At 43.6% G+C, this 22,908-nt stretch overlaps 1 protein-coding gene across 1 annotated transcript in view; it reads left to right on the top strand.

The window, feature by feature from the left end:
- LOC138452783 (WAP four-disulfide core domain protein 3-like) overlaps positions 1-16,744 on the top strand; it is a 253,499-nt gene extending 236,755 nt beyond the window's left edge. The window contains exon 7 of the mRNA XM_069605123.1: positions 16,107-16,744. Within this exon, the coding sequence (XP_069461224.1) occupies positions 16,107-16,126 (20 nt within the window). The 3' untranslated portion in view covers positions 16,127-16,744. The remainder of the gene's footprint in view (positions 1-16,106) is intronic.
- The last annotated feature ends 6,164 nt before the right edge of the window (positions 16,745-22,908 follow it).

Here is a 22,908-nt window from a genome sequence, read left to right as displayed (position 1 = left end):
ATGCCCTTTTACCTGTAATCAAATTCTTATATTTATTTTTTACTTTCTTTACATGAGCTACGTTTTCTAGTATAGGCCATGCTCGCGCATGTCTTATTTCTCTCTTAAGACATGTTTTTTGCATCCGGATGTCTATGTCAAATACATGCAAACTCTTGTATGTAGGTCTGTTGCCTGCACCTTGTTTAAACAGTTGAAGTGCATTAACATATTCATTTTGCTTTCTGCTATTGCATTTGGATTGAGTCTTTATTTTTTGTAGTTGACAGTTCAACTGTTCGCCGGACCAGTGCAGATGATTTCGACCACCAGATACATTAACTGTAAAGTTATATTTGTCATATTTTCTGTTTCTATCACTATCTTGCCAGCACCATTTTAATACTAATTGGTTATGATCACTAGATGTACACGGAATGACCAAGAATGATTCTACAGATTGAAAAATCAGACGATCAGTGTAAATATAGTCTATTATTGCGCTTTGATTATTTCTTTTCCAGTTGGCAGTAGCTGGAACATCAGTTTTGATTATTTCATTTAATAATAAGAAACCATGATTTTCCATCAAGCGCTTCCATCTTTTTGTTTCTGGTATGTTCTTTATGATTTTACTCAAACAATCGATGTTTAAATCCCCAGCAATAATTGTTGTATAAATTGACGGTTCGAAAGCAATCGTGTCAAGAAGCCTCTCGATGGTATTGAAGAATGCTTCCGACTGTAGGACTGCATGGTTCCAATATATATTCAATGCTGCTATTGTTTTATTCTGAATGTTAATATTAACTAGCTGAATATGATTGTTAGGTTGTTCCCATGCTTCAATCCGCACCCCCAACGAGATTTTGGCAGCCGCTAAAAACCCAGCCATCGGCCTTCCTTTTTTTTGCCTTATCGCTGGAACGATTAGTACAACATAGTTTTCCATACCAGTGTTTCAACAAGCCATGTCTCTTGCAGGAGTACTAAATCACTGCAAGCTAGTTCGTTATTAATTGAATTCAACAGATGGTTATGGCCGTGCGTGTTCCAGCTAGAGAGAATATAGATCAAATTATTTGGTTGTTACGCTTGCTCGGGTGGTAATTTCTGCCTATATTTTCTATACACTTTTATGTTGATTGTTGACTTTTGATTTTCATTCGCTTCTGCATTATATGTTGTAATACTGAAGTTCGGTTTACTGTTAAATTCTTTTTTCTCATACGTAATCATGTCTACATTATCCTTTGCTTGTTCATTGTGATTCAGCTCTGATAGGAAGATTTCAAATCCCAGGATGAATAGTTCTTGTTTTGCTAACTAAATAGTATTGAGTACTATGCCGGATTTTATATATAATTGCGCTACCGTAAAGTCATTATTGTGTATAAATTCAACACGATTAATATCTCATGATATTAGGTCTGCCAATTCTTGTATCTCCCCAAATATTTTCAAGTTGGATGATCTATTTAACTGATATAGAGGATAGCTATTTGCTCAACATTGTATTATTATTTTGTGACAATGTTGGTCTGAGCTTTTTTGTTGTTCAACTTGCCCCTTAGGCACACCATCTCTTGGCTTTTGTTGTTGGTAAAGAAACTTTTGTTGAGAATTCTATCTTTTTAACTTTCCATAACTTATTCTATTATTTCTGGAGGTGTTCTTGTTTCCCAGTCTCTCTCTGCCGATATTGGGCTCTGACATTTCTTCGTGTATTCTGCATTAAGTTGATTCAATAGTATATTATCTTCTTTCAAAGCAAGCTTTTTTTCAGTTTGTTGGGTGTCATTTGAAAAGTGCCGTCATTGTTTCACCTTTCTCTTCATTTGTTTATTTGGGCTTTTTGGGTAGTACTTGTCTTATTATTTTGTTCAGTGTCTCTATTTGTATTTAAATGGACGTTGATGTTGCTCAGTTAAATTAATTTAAGGACAGAGTCACTTGGACTTGTTAAGTCTGTCGGGAACGCTAGATCTATCAGCTGGTTATTCCCACTTGATTTCTCCGTCAATGTTACTTCACGCTCTTGAATTCTGAGTTTCCATGGTCACCGGCACTAGATTTGTTTCTTGTACTGAGAACGCCTCCTAAGAATAGAATGTTCTGATGTTGGCGGCCAATGAAACAGCATGTTCTCTACCGCGCACCATTGGTTGTTTTGAACATAAAATTCTAGGTATGTTTTTAATAGGAGTGAGTTTTAATGTTTCCACCAATTTCAATGTTTCTACCTTCGAAGGCATCCCAGAGCGAAGGGTGTCAATGTTTGCCAGGGGGTGATTGGCAAGTTATCGACGTACGGGCTCTCACAGTTTGGCGGATGTTAACTTTGGCAAACTGTCTGTGCTGCAGTGAAGGCACTTTTGGTTTTGTGAAGGAAGTGACGCGTGATTAGGGCTTGTAATGAGCTGTGAGTCAACAGCTGGTAGGCAAGTGAATTCTGGAACGAGGCAACCTTTCCACGGACTAACGTCAAATAGTGTGTCCTTGAATCACTTCAGAGGTGTGATGTCTGGGGCACAAAATTACAAATACCTGCAGTCGCCCCGACGGGAAACATCCGCGCACGGTCGCCAAGTATGTTAGACAGGGGCAATTTAATTTTCCTTTTCCTCCCTCCACTCGCTAAATGTAATTCTTTATCTTCACATCAACGATAATTATAGCACAAGGCAAAGGTTTGCATCATTAAATGGCCACCGAATCACTAAAGTCCATTCCTTACTGTCAGTTTACTTCCTGATCTCCTTCGCCTCCCTAAGACTCCACAAGACTCTGCTTGACTCTGCACTGCGGGGACCCCGGGTTCTTCTCCCCTCCGTGGTAGAGCTGGAAAACAGACTTCTGGAAAGAAAATCAAAGCCAATTCGTGCTGCACAGGGTCCACACTCCTTCCACTCCACAAGACTGCTTGACTCTTCTCCATCTTTAGAGTACTTTATACCCCATCGCCCCCCCCCTGAATCCTTTACTAAAGATGAAACCTGGTGCTCCAACATCCAAACGGCACTGCTGGACAAAATAGAAATGCAAACTAAAAAATCATCTCTAATCAAAGCAGACTGATCTCGCTCCGCATGACCCAACCTCAGCTACTGCCACTAACCCTATGACCTATGATGTCCAACAGTTCCATTTTAAGGAGGTCGAGGAATCAGAAGTACTCTCCATCATGAAAAACCTAAAACCCTCTAAATGCAAAGGGGATGTCTGTTCCGTCACGATCATCAAAGACTGCTCAGAAGTCCTTATAGCTTTCCTCACTGCCTTTATAAATGCCTCATTCAGCACAGGCCCGATACCCACCAGCTTCAAGGAAGCTTGGTTACTTCCCCTCCTAAAGAAACCCTCACTGGCTCCCAACAACTATAGGCCCATAACAACAGTCCCGTTCCTAGTGAAAATGCCATCTACAGGTTCAACAATTCCTAGAAACCTATCACATACTGGGCCTTCACCAATCCAGATTACGCCCCGGCCACGGCACCGAATCCAATCTGCTGGACTTGAAAAACCAGATAGATGACTTCAGGGATAGTCATAAACTGGCCCTGCTCCTCCTTCTGGACCTGTCAGCCACCTTCAACCTGCTAGACCATAAAATCCAGTGTCACCATCTCACCTCCATGGCCTGATTCTCGTAAGAAGCAATAGAATGGATCACTTCCTTCCTAGAAGGCAGGGTCATGACTGTCCAAGCCTTCATCCGCTCCCACCTGGATAATGCCAATGCCCTCTTGGAAGGCGTCCAGTGACTAGCATGACCCATCAAAGGACTCCGCAAATTAGGCCAGATCACCCCTACCCTCATTTAAATGCACTGGCTCCCTCTGCAAGCCTGTATAATCTTCTAATCCTACTACATAATCAACAAGACTGTCGCCCTGAAGTCCACAAGCCACCACACTGAGAGACTCAGCATCTCCGAGGCCTGCGATCTACCAGAAGTAAAGAAATGTGCAAACTTTAACTCTGATGCTGGAAGGAAAGAACCACAAAGCAAGCCTTATCCGTCTACGCTCCAAGACTCTAGAACCTCCTCCCCTTCAGCATCCGATTCACCCTCTGTAGTTTGGCACGAGTTCCTCAGTTATATCCTTCAATTAAGAATGCCCTTATCCAATCCACACCTTCACCCATGCTCGTGTCCCATTATAGACACGTGCAAATATCCAGTCCACCCTCACTTCCGGGTAACCTATGTCGCTAGTTTTAGGACTGGGGTCTGCAACCTTTGGCTCTCCAGATATTTTTTACTACAACTCCCATTGGCCCTAGCCAGCACAGTCAATGGTAAGGGATCATGGGAGTTGTAGTCCAGAGCATCTGGAGAGCCAGAGGTTGCCGACCCCTGTTTTAGGAGATTGTTTTAAGGATGAACGTTAGCTTTGGGTGCTTTCTTTGCCCCAGCACCGGGGCTTTGGATTTGCTCGTGCTAACAGACACCCCATGGAGCCAAGTCCTTTACATGGCACATGTCTCATAAGGCATCACACCAGACAGAGCAGCCAGACACACTAGGCACTAGGCGGCTTCTAGGGAATGGCCTAGCTGGCTCACGTGCCGTGAGGAGCGAGGCGAAAGGCACTCCATATTCTCTCTTGCGAAAAAAGTAGTAAATGTGAGGCTACGTTATCGTCAATATGAGATTTGGAAATCTAGATCCTGCTTCTGCAAGTCCTGGGCCGCCAACAGTGCAACAAGTGTGGGCGCTTGCAAGCAAGCAACACCTTCTAGGGATTTCCAACAGCATATTTAGAATGTTTAATGCACATATTGGCAAGTGGATAACTTTAATCTGTGTTTATTGATCCATTGAAGGCTTTTGGGGAGGAAGGATAGCTCAGGGGCAACGCGTGGATGCAAGATGGCGAGTAAATGAGAACAGTCTTGTTTGTGGGTCGTTTTTCTCTTTTAGAAATGCTATGACTCTCTTTGAATGAAACATCTCTATAAAACCATGATCTACTTAAGACAATAATAACACAAAGGTCTGCTTGAAAAGTCTGATTCACGTCACCGCAAGCGAGTATTCATTACCGTAATCACTGTCATTTTTCTGAAAGAAAATGTGACCTAGAGAGGACAATTCCAAAAATGAAGCCTGGCCTATTGTGGAAATCCATGCAGGTAATTTATGAACGCTTGTCAGACTCAAGACTTGTATGTAGAGCAGAGGGCTTGCTACACTGGACCTCTGCGCACTAGTGCTGACACTTTGCACCAGTGCAAGAGCCCCTAGTGAAACATTATATTCCTTAAAAGAATAGTGCACTCAAAAATATTATTGTCCCGATCGTTCGGGCATGTGGTTTTAAGCATACGTTGATCGATCGTAAAAACATTTCCTATGCACCTTATCGTAGTTTTCCTCACTTTTATACATGCAAAATCAGGCAGCAGGGCGTGGCCATCTTGTGCTAATCTTATCCGTTTATCCATTACCCTAAGATGAACTGCCCTAGCAGCACTAAATCATATCCCCTGCCCCTGAAGCTGACATCACTAGACGCGTACGGCCCATTTCACAAAGCCAATGCACGTCTCTTGTCAACGTTCTCTGCGCTCCCGCTAATGACGTGTCTCCATGGAAATGGCAGTACGCCTCTTTCCTCAATTAGTATAAACAGACTGCTTCTAACCAGACAACATCCGAGTTGCTTTTTCAAGCGTTTCACTGTCTTTTTTTGTCTATCCTGTGACTTGTTTCTGCCCTGTTCAGCTATCTTCATTGCTCGTAGCCCATGTGAACAGATACTAGTACTATCATTACTATCTGTTTTAATTTTGTCATATAATGGCAGCAATACAGCCCTAGCAGTATGAGCCGGAGTATTCCAAGGCAGGATTAGTCGAAAGAGAAAGATGTGGAAACGATGAGGCTTCGGATGACAGGTGGGAGAACGAATCACCGGATCAAGAGCCAGAGCCTAGTCGCATGGACAACGTCTCCACCTGGTGTACCCGCAATCGGTACGAGGTCATGCCAACCGAAGAGGAGAGCTGCTGCTGCAGAGAAAACTCTAGATACCTGGCCTACATATCGGAAGAAGACACCTTTGTTATGCCTTACCGAGCTGCATGACTTCAGGGCAGCCTGTCTCACAAGGTCCGTGTTGAGGATTATGATGGTGCTTATGCACGAACTTCGCACAACAGTTCGCCCTCGCAATCCAAGTAACGAGTAAGTGTACTCTAGATCTGATGTCACTTGTGCCACTGAAATGTAATGTTTGTCTCTTATATTGTCGTAACTTTGATCTATCACCGCCAAATTAATGTAGTCCTGCAATTCTATACATCACCCGCGATTTGGGGAAATCATAGTGGTCATCTTATGTGTCTTTCACGTACAACCAAGAAACAATATTTCTCTGTTCCCAAAACGTTACGGAATGCATAGCAGTTCACTACACTTGTCTACACTTTAAAGCCAAGTTGATTGATCCATGAAGTAACATTTGTACTGGCAACTATGCCGTAGGATACAAGATTGCATTTGCAACTAAGGTTTGATACACTTATCATGTTCATTTAAATACAGTTTGTGTCTTTCCCTTCCACAAGTGGTACAGGCTGGTGGCCTATCATGCATTTACATGGTGGCTTCATGGGAGGCTTGGATACCGCGTTAGACGATTAATGCCCGCATGTGTCATTGGTGCCATTAGAGCCCTATTCCCCAGTGACAGCTGTCAGTACAGAGGATTTTCCCACACTGTGCTGCAACCTGAAGTATACAATGTGTAGTACATTTGTGCCATCAACATCAGCAACAAAATAAAATACAACTGAACTTTTATGAATAGTTGTTTCAATTTTTCAGTGAATCAAGGACATGCTCACTTGTCCTGGCAGGGTGGGAACGGCCAAGGTGCCAAACTACATGTACACTTCATAGGTATCGTCCGCGCAGGGGCCATTGTTCACATGCCCTAGCCAATACCCACTGTCTCCAGGCATGCTCCCCTGAAGCAGACCGCGCCCCTGCAATCCACAAAGTGTGTCTCTATTTTCAGCATTTTTCCATGACCTTTTCTGCATGCCTGTTGGCCATCCACCACCCCCTCCATTATCAATGGCAGTTCAAACCTGTGGCCGTGCCCTCCCGAGGGGGCTTGTACGATGTGAAGGGCCAAGGTGCCAAACAGCATGTACACTTCAAAGGTATCTTGCGCGCAGTGGCCATTGTTCACATGCCCATCCATCCACCTCCATTATTAATAGATCACACCTGTGGCCGTGCCCTCCTGAGGGGGCTGGCAGGATGGGAACAGCCAAGGTGCCAAACAGCATGCTCACTTCAAAGGTATCTTATGCGCAGGGGCCATTGTTCACATGGCCTAGCCAGACCCACTGTCTCCAGGAATGCTCCCCTGAAGCAGACCGTGCCCTTGCAATCCACATAAGTGTGTCTCTATTTTCAGCATTTTTCTGTGATCTTTTCTGAACGCCTCATGCCCATCCATCCCCCCTCCACTATCAATAGCTGTTCGCACCTGTGGCCCGGCCCTCCCGAGGGGGCTGGCAGGATGCCAAAGAGCATGTACACTTCAAAGGTATCTTCTGCACAGCGGACATTAAACACATGGCCTAGCCAGAGCCCGTGTATACTGGCACTCATTCACATACACACCCACTTTTCTAACTCTTTATAAACCCCTTGAGATTTATGCTGAGAATATCTGTGAGCACTGCAAATCAACTCGTGATCGTGCTACCTGAGAACATCTGTGAGCACTGAAAGTCAGCTCGTCATCGTGCTACCTGTGAACATCTCTCAGCACTTGAAGTGAACTTGTCATCGCGCTACCTGTTCTCCTGCTACTAACTACCCTGCTAGCTGAATCTAACTGTTTGTTAGTCAAGGTAAGGGCAGGACACATAATCATCTATTTTTTATCTGTAAATTTTGATCGATTGCGAACGAATGTACCCAGTAGTGTAATGCTCGTTCATCTCATCGCCTTTACCATTGTCTTCTGTTTAGTTTGTTCCGTTATCGATATATAGCAAATGTCATCAGTGTAAATTGGGATAGAATTGCATTCTTCACGCACCATATCTATAAGCATGTTTCCTTTTGATGTATGAAAGTACTTTCAACAGACGTTACGATTTGCGTCACATCAATCAATTTTGTATGAAAGTTATCCTAGTGTATAGTCGAATTCGCTACACAGGTTTTGCTTCTGTGACCAAAATAAACATTGCATAGAAAAATTATGATATAATTCCATCTTTCTCACGCATTCACGTAAAACATTTTTGCAACTATGTGTACTTTTTTTGTACAGATTTTTCAAGAATTCCTGCTTGTATGGTTGGCAGTTGCCGTTCTAAGACTCATAACAAACCCAAGGGCATTTATTCCCGAGGAATATAGATCTAATAAGAGAATGGGTCAGATATTGTCGATTTGCGCTGGTTGAGCTTCAAAGTAGAACCCAGGATGTCTTGGGGGACTTGAGGGGTGATCGATTCCGCGTTTGCAGCCTGCACTTTACACCGGATATGTATGACCGATCGCAGTACACCAAGAAACATCAACCCAGAACGTCTCGTAAATTGCTTCCAAATGCAATTCCAACTCTATTCATGCACAGGCTGAACCTGGCGAGTCCCGGATGATCAATTAGCTGTAGGCATGGGAATACAAGTAACTACATGAACTGTTTGGTGCTTTCGGTGTAAATGTTTCTTACTAAACTTTGCATATTTCCCAGATTGCATTACTTTATAACTATAACACATTTTGCTACACATCTGTTCCTGGTTTTAAGAGCATAATAGAAGCTAATTATGAGCATAGAAAAGTATGCCATAGAGCCCTTCGAAATAAGCATAATCTTTTTGTAATCGGTTGCTTCACATGTCAATTATTTTAGGTGAGCATATTGACTGAAGCACAGACCATCGGTAGTGATGACATCACTGACACGTCCAGTATATCGATGGTGAGCCATACAGACTTGCAGAAGTTCATATTACTGAGAGTTGGATCATCCCACATATCTAATGCAAATCTAATTTTACCTTTAACACTTTGTGACAATACACTGAAAATGAAGGAGCAAGATTCTGCATCCATTTCTTTTCCGGAGTCCAAAACAACTTTGAGCACCTACCAGGTAGTTTTATTTTGCTTCTCGATTACGGGAATGTATTATGCATAGAATTTTAAATAATATGAAATAGTTTATGTATCCTATCATTTGTTTACATAATACTTCATTTATGGGGTTTTATTTATATGTACCATTGTCTGCATCCGATTGTCTCTGTGCAATTTCACTGTTTTCATCCATACTGAAACAAGTACTGTGTTGCATTGGGATGCTGGTACTTTGAATACAATTACATCATCCTTTGGAGCTGGTCCAGAGTATGAGGTATGTGTACTGACACTTCCATTGAATTAAAGAAAGTAACCCTACATCTGATATTATTAGACAGTGACATTCATATAAACGTGAAGTGTTTCAAACGTTTATCATTTCAGTTCTAACGTTACAATTTCTATCCTAATGCAGAATACAATGCAAAATGCTTGAGTGCAACATTGCAATCAGTAGGTGTTGCACAGTGATCTCTGATCGAGTACACTTGCCATCAATCAGGCGAAATTCAAAATGTCTATTTTGACTAAATGACGTACACTGTTTACGAGGGTATGTATGTAGGCATGTGTGCGATGAAAGAATTTGATTTCAAATACGATTGACTTTTTTTATGAATATTATATTCAAGGGATATGTACAAGGTCGTGAATTAGAAGAGGAGGCAAATGGATCAGAGGCGGTGGACCAGCTTGCTGGTGCGGTCGTTACATTAAAGAACACGAAAATCACGAAAACAAGGGTAACTTACAAACAATGTTTACGAAAAGTGTTTTGGGCTGGTGTTGTCTTCATAACATGTTTCTTGTATCTAAAGTGCTATATACTGTATGTTGGATTTACATTGAACATGTTTTTACAACCCATCTCCTAGAGGCCGAGAAGGAAAAGAAGTATGAAGCCACAGACAACAAATGAAACCAAAGATGCTGCTTGCCAAACAGATTTCACCATGGAGCAACTATTATTTGAAGCGCGGCGTGGTCGAGTCAATAAGCAGACTCGAGATGCTTATGCACAATGGCCAGAAAAATGAATTGAATGTGACCAGCGAAGCAAGCAGAGTGTCTTTGGACCGTTGCTACAGTGTTAGTACTCGACAAGATGAAGAAGAAACTGAATAAAAAGAAGATGCTTTTGAATTACTCAGTGACAACTTCACACAATCTACACCCTCCAAAAAGTGCCACCCAATAAACAATTGCCATTGATGGTTTCTCCAATTTGTGTGCAACTAACACAAGCTGAAATAACAGAGACTGAAGCCTCAACAGAATTGACAGAGGAACTTGCTAAAGATCTCGACATCAGTGTGTCTAGTTTGGTCGATATGTCCACCAAAGTCGAGTCACAAACCACATTCATGCAGGACGATAGTCTAATAAAGGAGCACAAGTACATTGTATTCGACAGCTGCCTAGAAGAGATTACACTAATGCTGAAATGTGTCCATCCAGTGAGGGGGGGGTTATGCGGGCAGTCCTTGGTGAATGTGACTTGTGTATCACAAGGCACCAACCTGAAAATCCAAGCCACCTGTGCCCAGCTCCATGCTACATTTTCATGGTCCGCTCAACCGATGCTGGGCAAAGTGCCAGCTGGAAATCTACTGTGTGCATCAGCTTTACTTTTCAGTGGCTCTACTTAAGTTGTCCAGTTTCTGTACATTTGTGGGACTTCAGTTCCTCGCTAAAACGCAATACTACAAGTATCAACGAGAACGTTTATTCCCCGCTATTAGTCAAGCCTGGAAAATTGAACAAATGTCTATTGAAAGGACATTCTTTGGCAAACGGTTCAGGCTAGCTGGCGATGGACAGTGTGACATCTGTGGATTTTCAGCAGTACTGCACATACCACTTTCAGGACATGAAAACTAAAGAAATTGTGAGTTTGGTGGTCATGCAGGTGTCCCAATGTAAATCCTCAGTGGCCATGGAGAAACATGCTTTTATAAAATCCCTGGAAGATCTCCAATCGATGGGAATGCAAATAGACCTCGTAGCCACCGACAGACATGTTTCAATAGCCAAGGCCATCCGAGAGGTGTTTCCAAACATTCGCCATCAGTTTCATGTATGGCACATTGCCAAATCAATCAATAAAAAAATCAAAGCTGCTGGTAGAAAAAGAGGTTCTGAAAATATTTTACAGTGGTTCCAGTCTTTCAGCAACCATCTTTGGTGGAGCTCCAAAACTTCTGATGGTTCTGTGGAAATTCTACTTGAAAAATGGCACTCATTGATGCACCACTGTTCCAACATTCACTCATGGAAGGAAAACGTACATTTTCACCAATATGCACACGGACCTTTATCAGAGGAGCAGGAACGCAAGAAGAAGTGTTTGGTTCCATCTTCACCTCCACACAAAGCTCTTGAGAAGATTGTGTTTGATAAAACTCTATCAAGGGATCTCAAGGGCTCACAGAATTCCGTCACACTGGAGATTTGGAGGCGTTCCACAATATGTGCTTAAAGTACAGGCCCAAGAGATTGCATTTCGGAATAGACGGGATGCAATATCGAACACTACTAGCAGTATTAGTGCATAACAAGAACATAGGGAGAGAACAATCGAGAACTGCAGGAAACTTTGGGATACTTTGTTACACAATGTCCTTTGCAAAAAGAAGCAGAACATGTGTGGTCAAGCCAATATATCAGGAAATGGAATTCGATTTTGTGAAAGATCTCACTTTGACTGTGTTGGACATGCATACTCATGGAATCGCTCATGATTTTGTTCCTAGGCCAGATACAATGCCACAAAACATTGCAAACGTGTCCTGTTCACCGAAAGCAGAACTCGTGGAACAGTTCACTTCCCGGTTCAAATGATTAGCTGCTATTTATATGTTCAATGTTTATACATTGTACATGACCGATGGAAATCTGTTCAACTTGAATTTCATAGCTATTAAAAGTATAAATTGTCCAAATAAAGCGTCCAAATTGCCTTTTCAATTGTATCCTCTTTGTCAATTTCATTGCCTGTTAGAGGATGCCATACAGTGTAACTCTGTGATTTCACACTCCCCACTTTTGTCGAGCTCTTGTGGGTCCTTCACTGATCGGGAAAGAGTCAGATGGATATCAGCATGAAAGCAACTGTGGGGTCTGCAGTTGCCTTAGCAAGCACGTCCAAATTGCTGAATAAATACGTGTCCCACTAAGGAATGAAACCTAGGCTAGATAACAAACTTGCCATGCAAGAACTACTGACTGAAAGCAAAACAACGCATGAAAGGGGGCTATTGGTGTGAAATAGGTGCATTCTGACCAATATGTTTTTATGGGGGTATGTGTTAGGGGTTGTTACTATCGGATGACTTATCAGAAGAGCCGTACTTTGATTTGCGGCCTTTGGAGTGTAACGGTTTGAAACACAGTGGGGATAGGTGTTAGTGTTACCAAAATATATGACCTTTCCAGATTAGGTATATGAGAGGTGAAGTTGAGGTGGTGCAGGGGTTGGATTTGGGGAACAGATGTGTTCAAAGGGAACAGGGGTCATGGGTTCAGGGGACCGCGGCCTGGCACGAGGGGGTTGGAGATGGCATGAGTCAGTCAACAAAGATGGATTGCGCACAAAGATTGGAGCAGGGCTTGGTCTAACGTTCTCATACAAGCACATTTTGTCAGGGCACGAGACTTGCTACTTGCAAAAATGAATAGCTGCATTTCCGTGAGAACAGGAGACGGGCTGAGATGACAGGTGGTGGGAGCTGGATGTGGGAGGTGCTGGGAGAGTGAGCAGTTCACCAGAGGGGCAGAGGGACTCTAAAAATAGGGCATTTGGAAGTAAACAAAATGAGGTTGAAAGCATACACATTAGCATAGCGTTAATACACTTATATGAAACATGGGTGATGCAAATAGGTACAGGAGGGGATGGAGGTGTCTCCCACCTTAGCTTAGACGTCATTTGACCGGTACGAGAATGCTTCAGGGTGGCGGGATATACCGCCTCTCCTCCAACATTGTTAGTGTGTGCAAAGTTCAGTGGAGATGGAAGGACACTTCTATTTAGGACTTGTGAGTGTCTCACGTTATCCACAGAGCACATTCTTCCTTGAAAACAGGGTGCACACAGATGTGACAATGGGGAGGACAGTAACTGTTACTGTTTTCATAAAATAAGTATATCACTATAAATTTTGCACTGCATTGGTGGATGCCAGCAAACAATTTGTTTCTTTTTCGAAAATATTTCAAATACCACATTGGTCTGCAGGGCTAATCGCTCCCATGGGAGTGAAGGTCACCAGGTTTGATTTTTGCTTATGAGCTTTGCACGCCCACACATCATAGGCTGTATGTTTTTGATTTGTGGCTTCCCTTCACCAAAAGCAAACTTAACATAGACACTTCTAAGTAGGGTCAATTGTTTTTCGTCCTTGGAAGAAAGGGAGGATTCGCAATGGAATGAATGAAAGGAGGTGTGTAATACCATCAAATATGATAAGGTTCACCATTCCAAAACTAAACAACGGAACATGTAATTTAATTTTATGAAAATTCGTTGATCTGAATGGACACTCTGCGTTATGCCGAGAGAATGGAAATGCTGAATATTGTGTACGTTTTACTGTAGACGAGTTTATAGACTAATGAGTCAAGGTTTATTTTTATGCTGTCTAACAAACATTGTAATGGGTTGTTGATTTTGGCATATTGTAACGACATGCAAAAAAAACAGTGGGCCTCATTACGACCCTTGCGGAATGGGTTAACGGGTTCCGCTAATGAAGGCGGACCCGTTAATCCCATTCCGCAAGATTACAAGGTTCTCTCGCGGGACCCGGTAAGGACGCCACCAGGGAGCTAACAACGGGCCGATTGTAATCGGCCCATTGTTTGCTCCCGCTCCCATTCCCATTGAGTCCTATGGGGGCTCAAATGGGAATGGGAAGGTCCGGGCCCGGGTTCTCTCTAGGAGGAATTACCAGGCCCTCCAAACTCGGAATGGCCCGGTAATTCCCCATTCAGGGAACCCGGACCCGGTTTTGGTGGCAGCCATGCCCTTATTAACGCATGGCTATCGCCAAACCCATAATGAGGCCCAGTGTGTACTTGTGTTTGTCTGGGACACATGGCCGGTCCGGCTCCGAAATGCATGGAGTACACGTCAGGGTTCCCACAGGTTCCACCAATGCCAAATTCTACGCTAATATTCCGTTAACATGCTGTCTGTGTTGTTATAATTCTTCAGTCACCTTCTGCATCCCCATCACATTGCGAGCTAAACATACTCCATAGCACTAACCTCTCAAGCACATGTTAGACTCTGACATTCCACCATGTTTTCTCTGTGTTTGCATTGTTTCACGATTGTGTTCATCATTAGGTTTCACACGGTGCATAATTAATGTGTAAATTGATAAATTAGAATAAAGAACGGATACTCAAACACATTTCTGTTATGTTTTCTACACAGCTACATCATCCCATTCTGCTAATATCATAGTTTCCAGATACCAATTGACGGCTTCTTCAGCAGGTAGTTGCAGATTCACCTAAATGGCTGGATTGCGATTACGCTTTTGTGGGACGATGGCGCCGGGCTGATATGCCCTTTTGCGGTTCCAGCGACACCGAGCAACTTGACATTGTTTACGTTGGTCTAGCAACAAGCTGATACCGAAGCCTTGTGATTCACGGTGCATCCAATGCGCTTCTTATACCCAAAAGAACACTGTGTGACTCACGATAAACATTTGTGGATCGAGAAAAAAGAAATTACCAATGTGGTTGAATATGGAAATCTGCCGTTTATTGTGAAATAAAAGCACATTCTAAATTGCAGAGTATTGTAGTTTCCTTTAAAAATAGTGTTTTGTATTCAGAATTGGGACGTGCTCTGCTGTGAGAGGATGTGTGTTGATATTCCGGGTTGTGCGTCAACTGACGTGAAGACGTAGGTGATGACTGGGCATGTTTGGCTATGCTGCACAGTAATGTCATGAAGGTAGGCAGAGAATATCGCTAGGAATGGTGATGTCAGCTTCAGGGGCGGGGGATATGATTTAGTGCCGCCAGGGCAGTTCACCTTAGGGCGATGGGTAAACGGATAAGATTAGCACAAGATGGCCGCACCCTGCTGCCTGATTTCGCATGTGTAAAAGTGTGGAAACCTACGGTAAGATGCATAGGAAATGTTTTACGATCGATCAACGTATGCTTAAAACCACATGCCTGAACGATCGGGACAATAATATTTTTGAGCACACTATTCCTTTAAATGCATGTTTTCACCCGAGTAATGGTTACCCTAGTCCAAAATATTTTCCCTGGTTCAAAAAGGCCATGAAAGACAGTGGCTCCCTTACGCGTTTGGTGGTAAATCGCCAGTCAATTTGCAGATTCACCACTGACCTTGTTTACCGTTACCGCAACTTGATCCCATGGCATTATCACAGAATTATGAGAGGTAATGGGGCGGTATAAGTGTTTGCCGTCCAGTGGACAGCTCAGGGATTTTGGCAGACTTACCTTGATTGATAATAACATGCAGTAAATTCACTAAATATTTTGGTTAAAGTGGTAAACTCAAGGATTCACCTCCAGCTTTTGCCAGAGGTGAATCTTGCACTTTTCCTCCAAACTCGATATTCACGGTGAGTTAAAAAGAGCGGTATTACCATTTCCAATTCCACTACCACAAAAAAAGTGGTGGTAGTGGAATTTGTGTCATTTTTTACCTGCACCGCTGATAGTGGAATTGCTGCCACTTTTTACCTGCGCCGCCGATCTTGTGATGATATTTTTGCACTAAGGTAATTGTTGCCCTGGTGCCAATTACATTTACACCAGTGCAAAGGGTGTTTTAAACCCCCTTACTTAGAGAAAGTTGGCCAATGATTTTGCAGTGTTAAGACATGAGGTTTTTCATACAGTAATGTGCAATGTTTCAAGTGTTTAACAGGCATCTTAATGTTTCTGTATTTTCATGCTAGTCTCTTAGCTTAGTGGTTCTGTTGTTTTTTGTTTCTAGGCGCTATACCCATAGCATGACTCCAGAGATGCGTAGCTGGCACCAGGTTGGCATCACCCCTCCACTCGGCCACATCAGGGGGTCCTTCTGGAGACCAGCGCCATGAAGACCTGCTCTCACTAAGTCCTCTGTCTCTTGCAGATCTGATGGAATTGTGATGGATGAATAGACAGACAGCTGTGGGGCACAGCAATACATGCACAGTAGTGCACATATTAAGAACAGTGACACAATGTACATTACAGCTCACTCTGGGCGAACAGGAAGCGCTGCTCATGCAAGAATATCCTTTGTTAGTTCAGTTAAACAACACACACATGCATTTCTGCACACAGGCAGGTCACGCTGCCAATAGCAGCACTGTTAAGAGATTCTACATGTTTCCCTTTGAGTCTGTCCTGGGGTCTCCTGAGTTCGCGTTCTCTCTCTCTTCCCCTCTCTCTTTGTCTCTCTCGCTCTCTCTCACTCTCTCGATCTCTGTAACCCTCTCTCTCTCCCTCATTGGCTCCCTCTCTCTCTCCCGCATCCCCGCCACTGTGCTATCAAGACCCCAGGGTGGCGGAGAGGAGTTTTCTTCTCTGTCATTGGCCCAATGTATTGTACTTTGTTTACTACTTTAAGGTAAAGAGGCTGTTACCAACTGCTTGTAGTTCTGTGATTTCATAACAAACTGTCCAATAAACCGACTGCACTAAAATGAATGAGACCTGTGTTCTGTTTATTCCCACAAGTCCTGATCAAGGTAATTTGAGCAATGTTTGATTTGCTTGTCTTTCTGCAAAGAGAAAACCACAGTGGCTGAGTCTTAGTGACACATGGATTTGTTTGCAGGTGTCACATTGTGACTAGGTTCCCAATGGAATATTCTTTTTTCTAGAGTGACATGAATCTTACAGTGGTTGAGTTTTATCTTCACGCATGTTTTCCCTGATGAAGTCGAAGTCACAGTGAGAGACATGTTTATTTCCAGGGGCGCCAACATATCACATTCACTTTTTTCAGAATGGAGCACACGTTCTTTTCCTATGTTAGAAACAGGGAATCGTAGTCTCTGGGTTTTAGTGGCATGCATATTTTGTTTTCTGGAGGGTTCAGAAAATCAAAATTACTACACACGCGCACACACACGTCTTTCCTGATGATGGACAAAAGTCCAGTCTGCGTTCAGAGTGACGCAGTTTATTTTTTCCTACGGAAGCATAACATCCGAGCAAATGGACTTTAGCGACACATTTCGTTACTGAACGGTTAGGACACCACAGTGACTGGGTTTTAGTGACATTATTTTATCCCGGATAATTCAGACAATTGATGTTACTGTTATTTAATGACACTGCTCTTTTTTCCTGGTAGCATCGACAATAACATGTTATTTCAATGAACCAAATTAATCTGTAGTTTTTTACTTCGAAGTAATTTGTTCGAATGTCTACTTCGATTTATATATTTTTTATTTTGGGTTCCCCTCTATACCTCCACTTCCTCTTCAGTACAACCCTTACCCCAAATCCCCCGCCAACACCTTTACACCCCTCACCCCACAAATATCTATATTTATCAAAGTAATTTCGAAGTCATTACTTCAAAGTAAGGCCTGTCCTTAAAACAACAGTATACCAAAGTGACTTTGTTTTATTGAAAGACAGGATTTCAGTGACAAGAGGTTTGTGACATACATATCTTTTTTAACTTGGGGATCGATATTGATAATGACAGTGGCAAGGTTCACGCCGAGATGCATGTTTTTTCTGAGGGTAAAAAAATGGAGTGAGGGACATTTTGGAAGCAACATCTTTGTTTCTCGAGGGGACAGAAAAAGATCACAGTGACTGGACTTTAGTGTCACATGTATTTTATTTCCTATGAGAAACGGGAATCGGGGACTGGGTTTTAGTGACAGCTCTTTTTTTCCCTGATGGAAGAAAAAACAGAAGTGAATTTGCTAAGCAGCAGCACATCACGATGACTGTATCCACAGGGACAGATTTGTTTTTTCACCAGAAGTCGCAGGACATCACAGTGCTTCTAGTAATAGTGGTATTGCTTTTCATTGAGGGAACAAAACATCACAGTGACTGGGTTTTAGTGACAATTGTGATTTCACTGAGAATGCAGAAAAGCTCAGTGACTAGTGCAATTCCCCTTCTAAACTACGTATGGGTATTCCTCCTTACTGCGCACACATCTGGGGAGCAGCAATAGCAAATTCTAACAAGGGTCGTGTCTTGCAAGCATAATATTCACATATTTTTATTTAGGGCCTTGAACGGGAGAAACAATCCATACAGGCAACAATGTACATAGTTTAATTTATTAATTCTTTATCAAAATACACAAACCAATTCTGCAACACATACACAATGGACAAAAACATTCCATAAAAAGCATCAATACTCATAGATAAATCAGATGTGCAACACCGCGCATAGAAAGTGCAAATATGCTAAAAAAGTGCAAAACAGCTAGTTCTACTCTAGCACACATTGGAACATCTTGGGAAAGGGTCCACGTTCTATTCAGAGACCAATTGTAGCCTTTAAACGCAGCCGGAACATCAAAGAACAAATCATTCAGAATGATGTATCACTCAAACCAGCAATTCCCCCCCCCCCCCACACTGAGACAACAATGGTGCCTACATGAAGTAGTTGGACATTTCCCGTGTGGACATTGCACTTGCTGTCCCTTCACAAAGAAAAGCTCCTCAATAAATATCGGACTACGAACACCTTGGCTACAGAAAATCCACACAAACTGCAATACCGGTTGGGTGATCTATGCGATTTGGTGCCCTTGCAACAAAACTTACATAGGCAAAACAGAAAGAAAAGTAAAATTGCGCATAGGTGAACACCGGAGCTGCATAAAAAAATCGAACCAAAAATGCTCCACTTGTTGATCACTGGATAGAAAATGTCCACCAAATTCAAGAGCTTACTTTGTCAATAATATATAAACTTAAGCTGGGCAATGATACCAACCAAAGCAGGCTTTTACTGTCCAAGAAAGAACAAGAGTTTATCTTTTTGGCCAAGAGCATGGACACAGGCCTAAATGAGAAAATCGATTGGGTTACGTAGCCTATCTTCGGTCCCACACAGTCCTGAAATTGACTGATGATAGGGATCTCTGTACTTGACTAACGTTAAGAGACAGCCCATTCCGAGATCAGACGGAGAACTGTGGCTAAATTTGTATCCATTCCTGCGCAAAGCTAATTCCCACCTGCATATTAATTGTAAACGGTCCACTTAGCAAGACACAAGTTGTTACGACACTTTCTCCTTTAAGTGGCAATTACATCCTAAACACATTGTGCCATATTTGCGCTATGAGTCCAGACGTGACCAGTATTCAGCTGACACCTTCGTTTTTAAGGGGGCTGCATACCCTAAGTATGGCATGCCACAGTCCAGTTTATCAAGTCCAGACACTACCAGACATGGAAGCAGGCTGTTTGCACCTTGACGCTGTCAGCAATACCACCGGCTAAGCCGCACTGGAGTGATGCACTCCCGCACACCCATCTATTGGAACGATGTTAATGTATGATTAGAGAAAGCAAGATATCATGCCAACCTTTTCTTTCAACTCTGGTTCTCGTGGCTTGCGTAAACAAGAACATAATGCTTACAGTGCAACGAAGCATTTATTATTGAGTATTAATACACCTACCTCCCATGCTGACATGCTGGAATGGGCACTGCGCATTGCTTGACATGCAATGTTTGTTTACTTGATCTCCCGCGGGATCTCCGGCATGTTTTTACTTCCTGCAGGTTTTTTAATTCTTGCACATCAGTGTAGGAGAGCCGATAGCCAAAGCTACTACCAACGATACTCGGCGAGCATTGCCACGTCCAGCATTGCGATCACATGACATGAACCACGCCGCGTAACGCACGCAATGTAATGATTGGCTACTATTTAAAAACAACCCACGAGTTCCATTCGAGCGAACTCGATTACGAGCCTGAAAGACCGACGCTCCAGCCGGCTGATCCTTGCTCACCGCACTCACAGAATGGACTGCCCGGGACAGTGCACCTACCGCCTGTAGAACGACTGATGCCCAGGTAAGCCGTGTGTAGAGATATCGCGAGAGCCCCGCTCTCGCGAGATCTCGCTCCCGCCATCAGCTCCGCCCCCGCGCGCTACGCGCGCATTACGGGACGAGCTGAGGACGCGTATAGCAGCGTCTTCCCGGCTCCTCCGAGCATGGGACATATTACAGGAGTTTTGCTGCATAAAAGAAGCCTCAGCATATAAACCCCAGTTGGCCATGTTGATCCAGAGATATAGGAATTAAAGTCCGGTTGAAAACCCTGCCTGGCTCCTGTCTTTCTTCAGGCACTATTATACTACATAAATTGGCGACGAGGATCACCACAGGAAACCGCGCAGAAACATGCAGGGAGCCACACCGCCACCACCCTTTCTACAGACACCAGGTAGGCCTGCCATTCCTTGGCCACAATGGCAGCCCCTGTTCACGACGTACGTGGAGGCAATGGGTGGATCAGGATTTTCAGCGGTAAGACGCAGGGCCATGTTACTTAACGCCTTAGGGGTAGAAGGGCAAAGAATATTCGAGGGCCTTACCCCGATACCGGTAGATGACGAAAATGATGATGTGTTCAAGGAGGCCGTTAGAAGAATCATTAAGAGGTTCGCCAGCAAAGAGAACACTGTACTCCATAGAATAAGGTTTTACACTCGAAAACAAGAGCAGTCCGAACCCGTCGATGACTACGTCACGAAATTAAGGGAGCTAGCAGCCCTGTGTAACTTCGGCACCAATGCGGAAAACCGCATATGTGACATGCTAGTCGTCCATACCAACAGTCGCAAGGTCCAAGATAAGTTCATCCTCGAAAAAGAGCTACAGTTAGAAAAAGCCGTAGAAATTGCCAGAGCGGTAGAGGAAACCGCGGGGAGAAGGAAAGAGTTTACAGGGGCCCAAGTCCCCGCTGAAATACAAGCAGTTGGATTCCGTCCAAGAAAGGAAAAGTTTGCACCAGACACGAGAGAGTCAAGAAACAGCAAGAGAGAACCCCTAAAGTGTCATAGGTGCTCCAGCACCAAACACCTGGCATTTGACAGGGAGTGCCCAGCCAGAGACAAGGAGTGTTCAGTCTGCAAACGCATAGGACACTTCTCGATGGTATGTCAATGGAGGAACAAGAAAGTCACAAGCCTCAACACAGAACACGCCAAGGAAAGGGAATCCTCGTCAGATGAGGAGGGGAGACCCACAGTCATAATGGTGAACAGCACCCGAGCCAGGAGAGGGAAGCCTCACTGCGTGATTAAAATCGATGGAAGAGAGACACGGGTCATGGCAGATTCCGGGTCGGACCTCACCATCCTACCCCTCCAGACATATAAAGACATGGTGGGTAAAGAGAAAGTGGAAGTGCTCACCACACGACACAAGCCCACGGTGTTTGGGGGGGCCTCAGTCGAACTCTTAGGGTATATCAACGGCAGAGTCGAATTCAAAGGAAGAGAAACCACCACCAGAGTCTACTTCAGCCATGAAGGGCCTGCAGTGTTGGGCTGGGATGATCAAGACAAGTTAAAAATCAGACTGGATCCCAGCACAGAAGATCAAGTCCTATCAGTCCATACGAGGAACGAATCTGTTGTCAAGAGCGATTACCCAACACTTTTCTCGGAGGAGCCGGGGCACATAAAAAATTTCATTCACAAGATCGTGCTTAAAAGAAATGCCGTCCCTGTCAAGCACCGGGTGAGACCGGTACCGGCCACAGCAAGGGACACCCTTAGACAACAGCTAGACAAAATGAAGAGGGAAGGAGTGATAGAAGAAATTGAAGCGTCCGAATGGCTGAGCCCAGTCGTCCTGATAAAGAAACCCCAGTCACAGGAATTAAGGGTGTGTATAGACCTGCGCAGCCTAAACTTAGAAGTTATCACGGACAACTACCCGCTCCCAAGCATTAACGAACTCATATTATTAATGAAAGAGGCCAAAATATTCTCAAAACTTGACATGAGAAATGCATATCATCAGATACAGCTCCACGAAGAATCGAAACCCCTTACGGCATTTATCACGCCATTTGGCACTTTTCAATTCACTAAAATGCCTTTCGGGTTGTCGTCAGCTGCGTCGGCCTTTCAGCGCATGATGGACGTCCTACTAAGGAAAGTCAAAAATGTTGTATATTTTCAGGATGACATATTGGTTTATGCAAAGGACAAGCAGACGCACAATACCACCCTCAAAGTGGTTCTCAACAAACTACAAGATGCAGGAGTGCGTTTACGTCACGAGAAATGCTCATTTGAAGTAAAAGAAGTTGAATATCTGGGCTACAAAATTTCGGAAAGAGGGATCAGCCCGAAGGAAAATCTTATGCAAGCCATCACCAAAGCTCCTGAACCGGCCACCAAAGAAGAGGTGAGGTCTTTTCTGGGATTGGCCGAGTACTACGCGAAATTTATACCAAAGTTTTCAGAAACCACGTCACCCCTACGCGATCTACTTGAAAAGGGGACAGAATTTTCGTGGAGTGAACCTCAGAAGAGGGCGATGGACACCATAAAGCAACACATCATGAAAGCTCCATGTCTGCAACCCTTTAACCCAGAGTGGGATACGGTCATTACCACTGACGCCAGTGCGTACGGATTAGGAGCAGTGCTAACGCAGAGGAGAGGTGACACCGAACATGTGGTGGCCTTTGCGTCGAAGGCACTATCAGAGGCGGAACAGAACTACTCTACGATTGAAAAAGAAATGCTAGCATGCGCATGGGCAGTCGAACATTTCAGA

The sequence above is a fragment of the Ambystoma mexicanum genome, chromosome 4p, assembly GCF_040938575.1.
Source record: "Ambystoma mexicanum isolate Mex_15411 chromosome 4p, UKY_AmexF1_1, whole genome shotgun sequence".
Taxonomy (NCBI): Eukaryota; Metazoa; Chordata; class Amphibia; order Caudata; family Ambystomatidae; genus Ambystoma; species Ambystoma mexicanum.
This window is presented reverse-complemented; position numbering and strand designations above follow the sequence as displayed.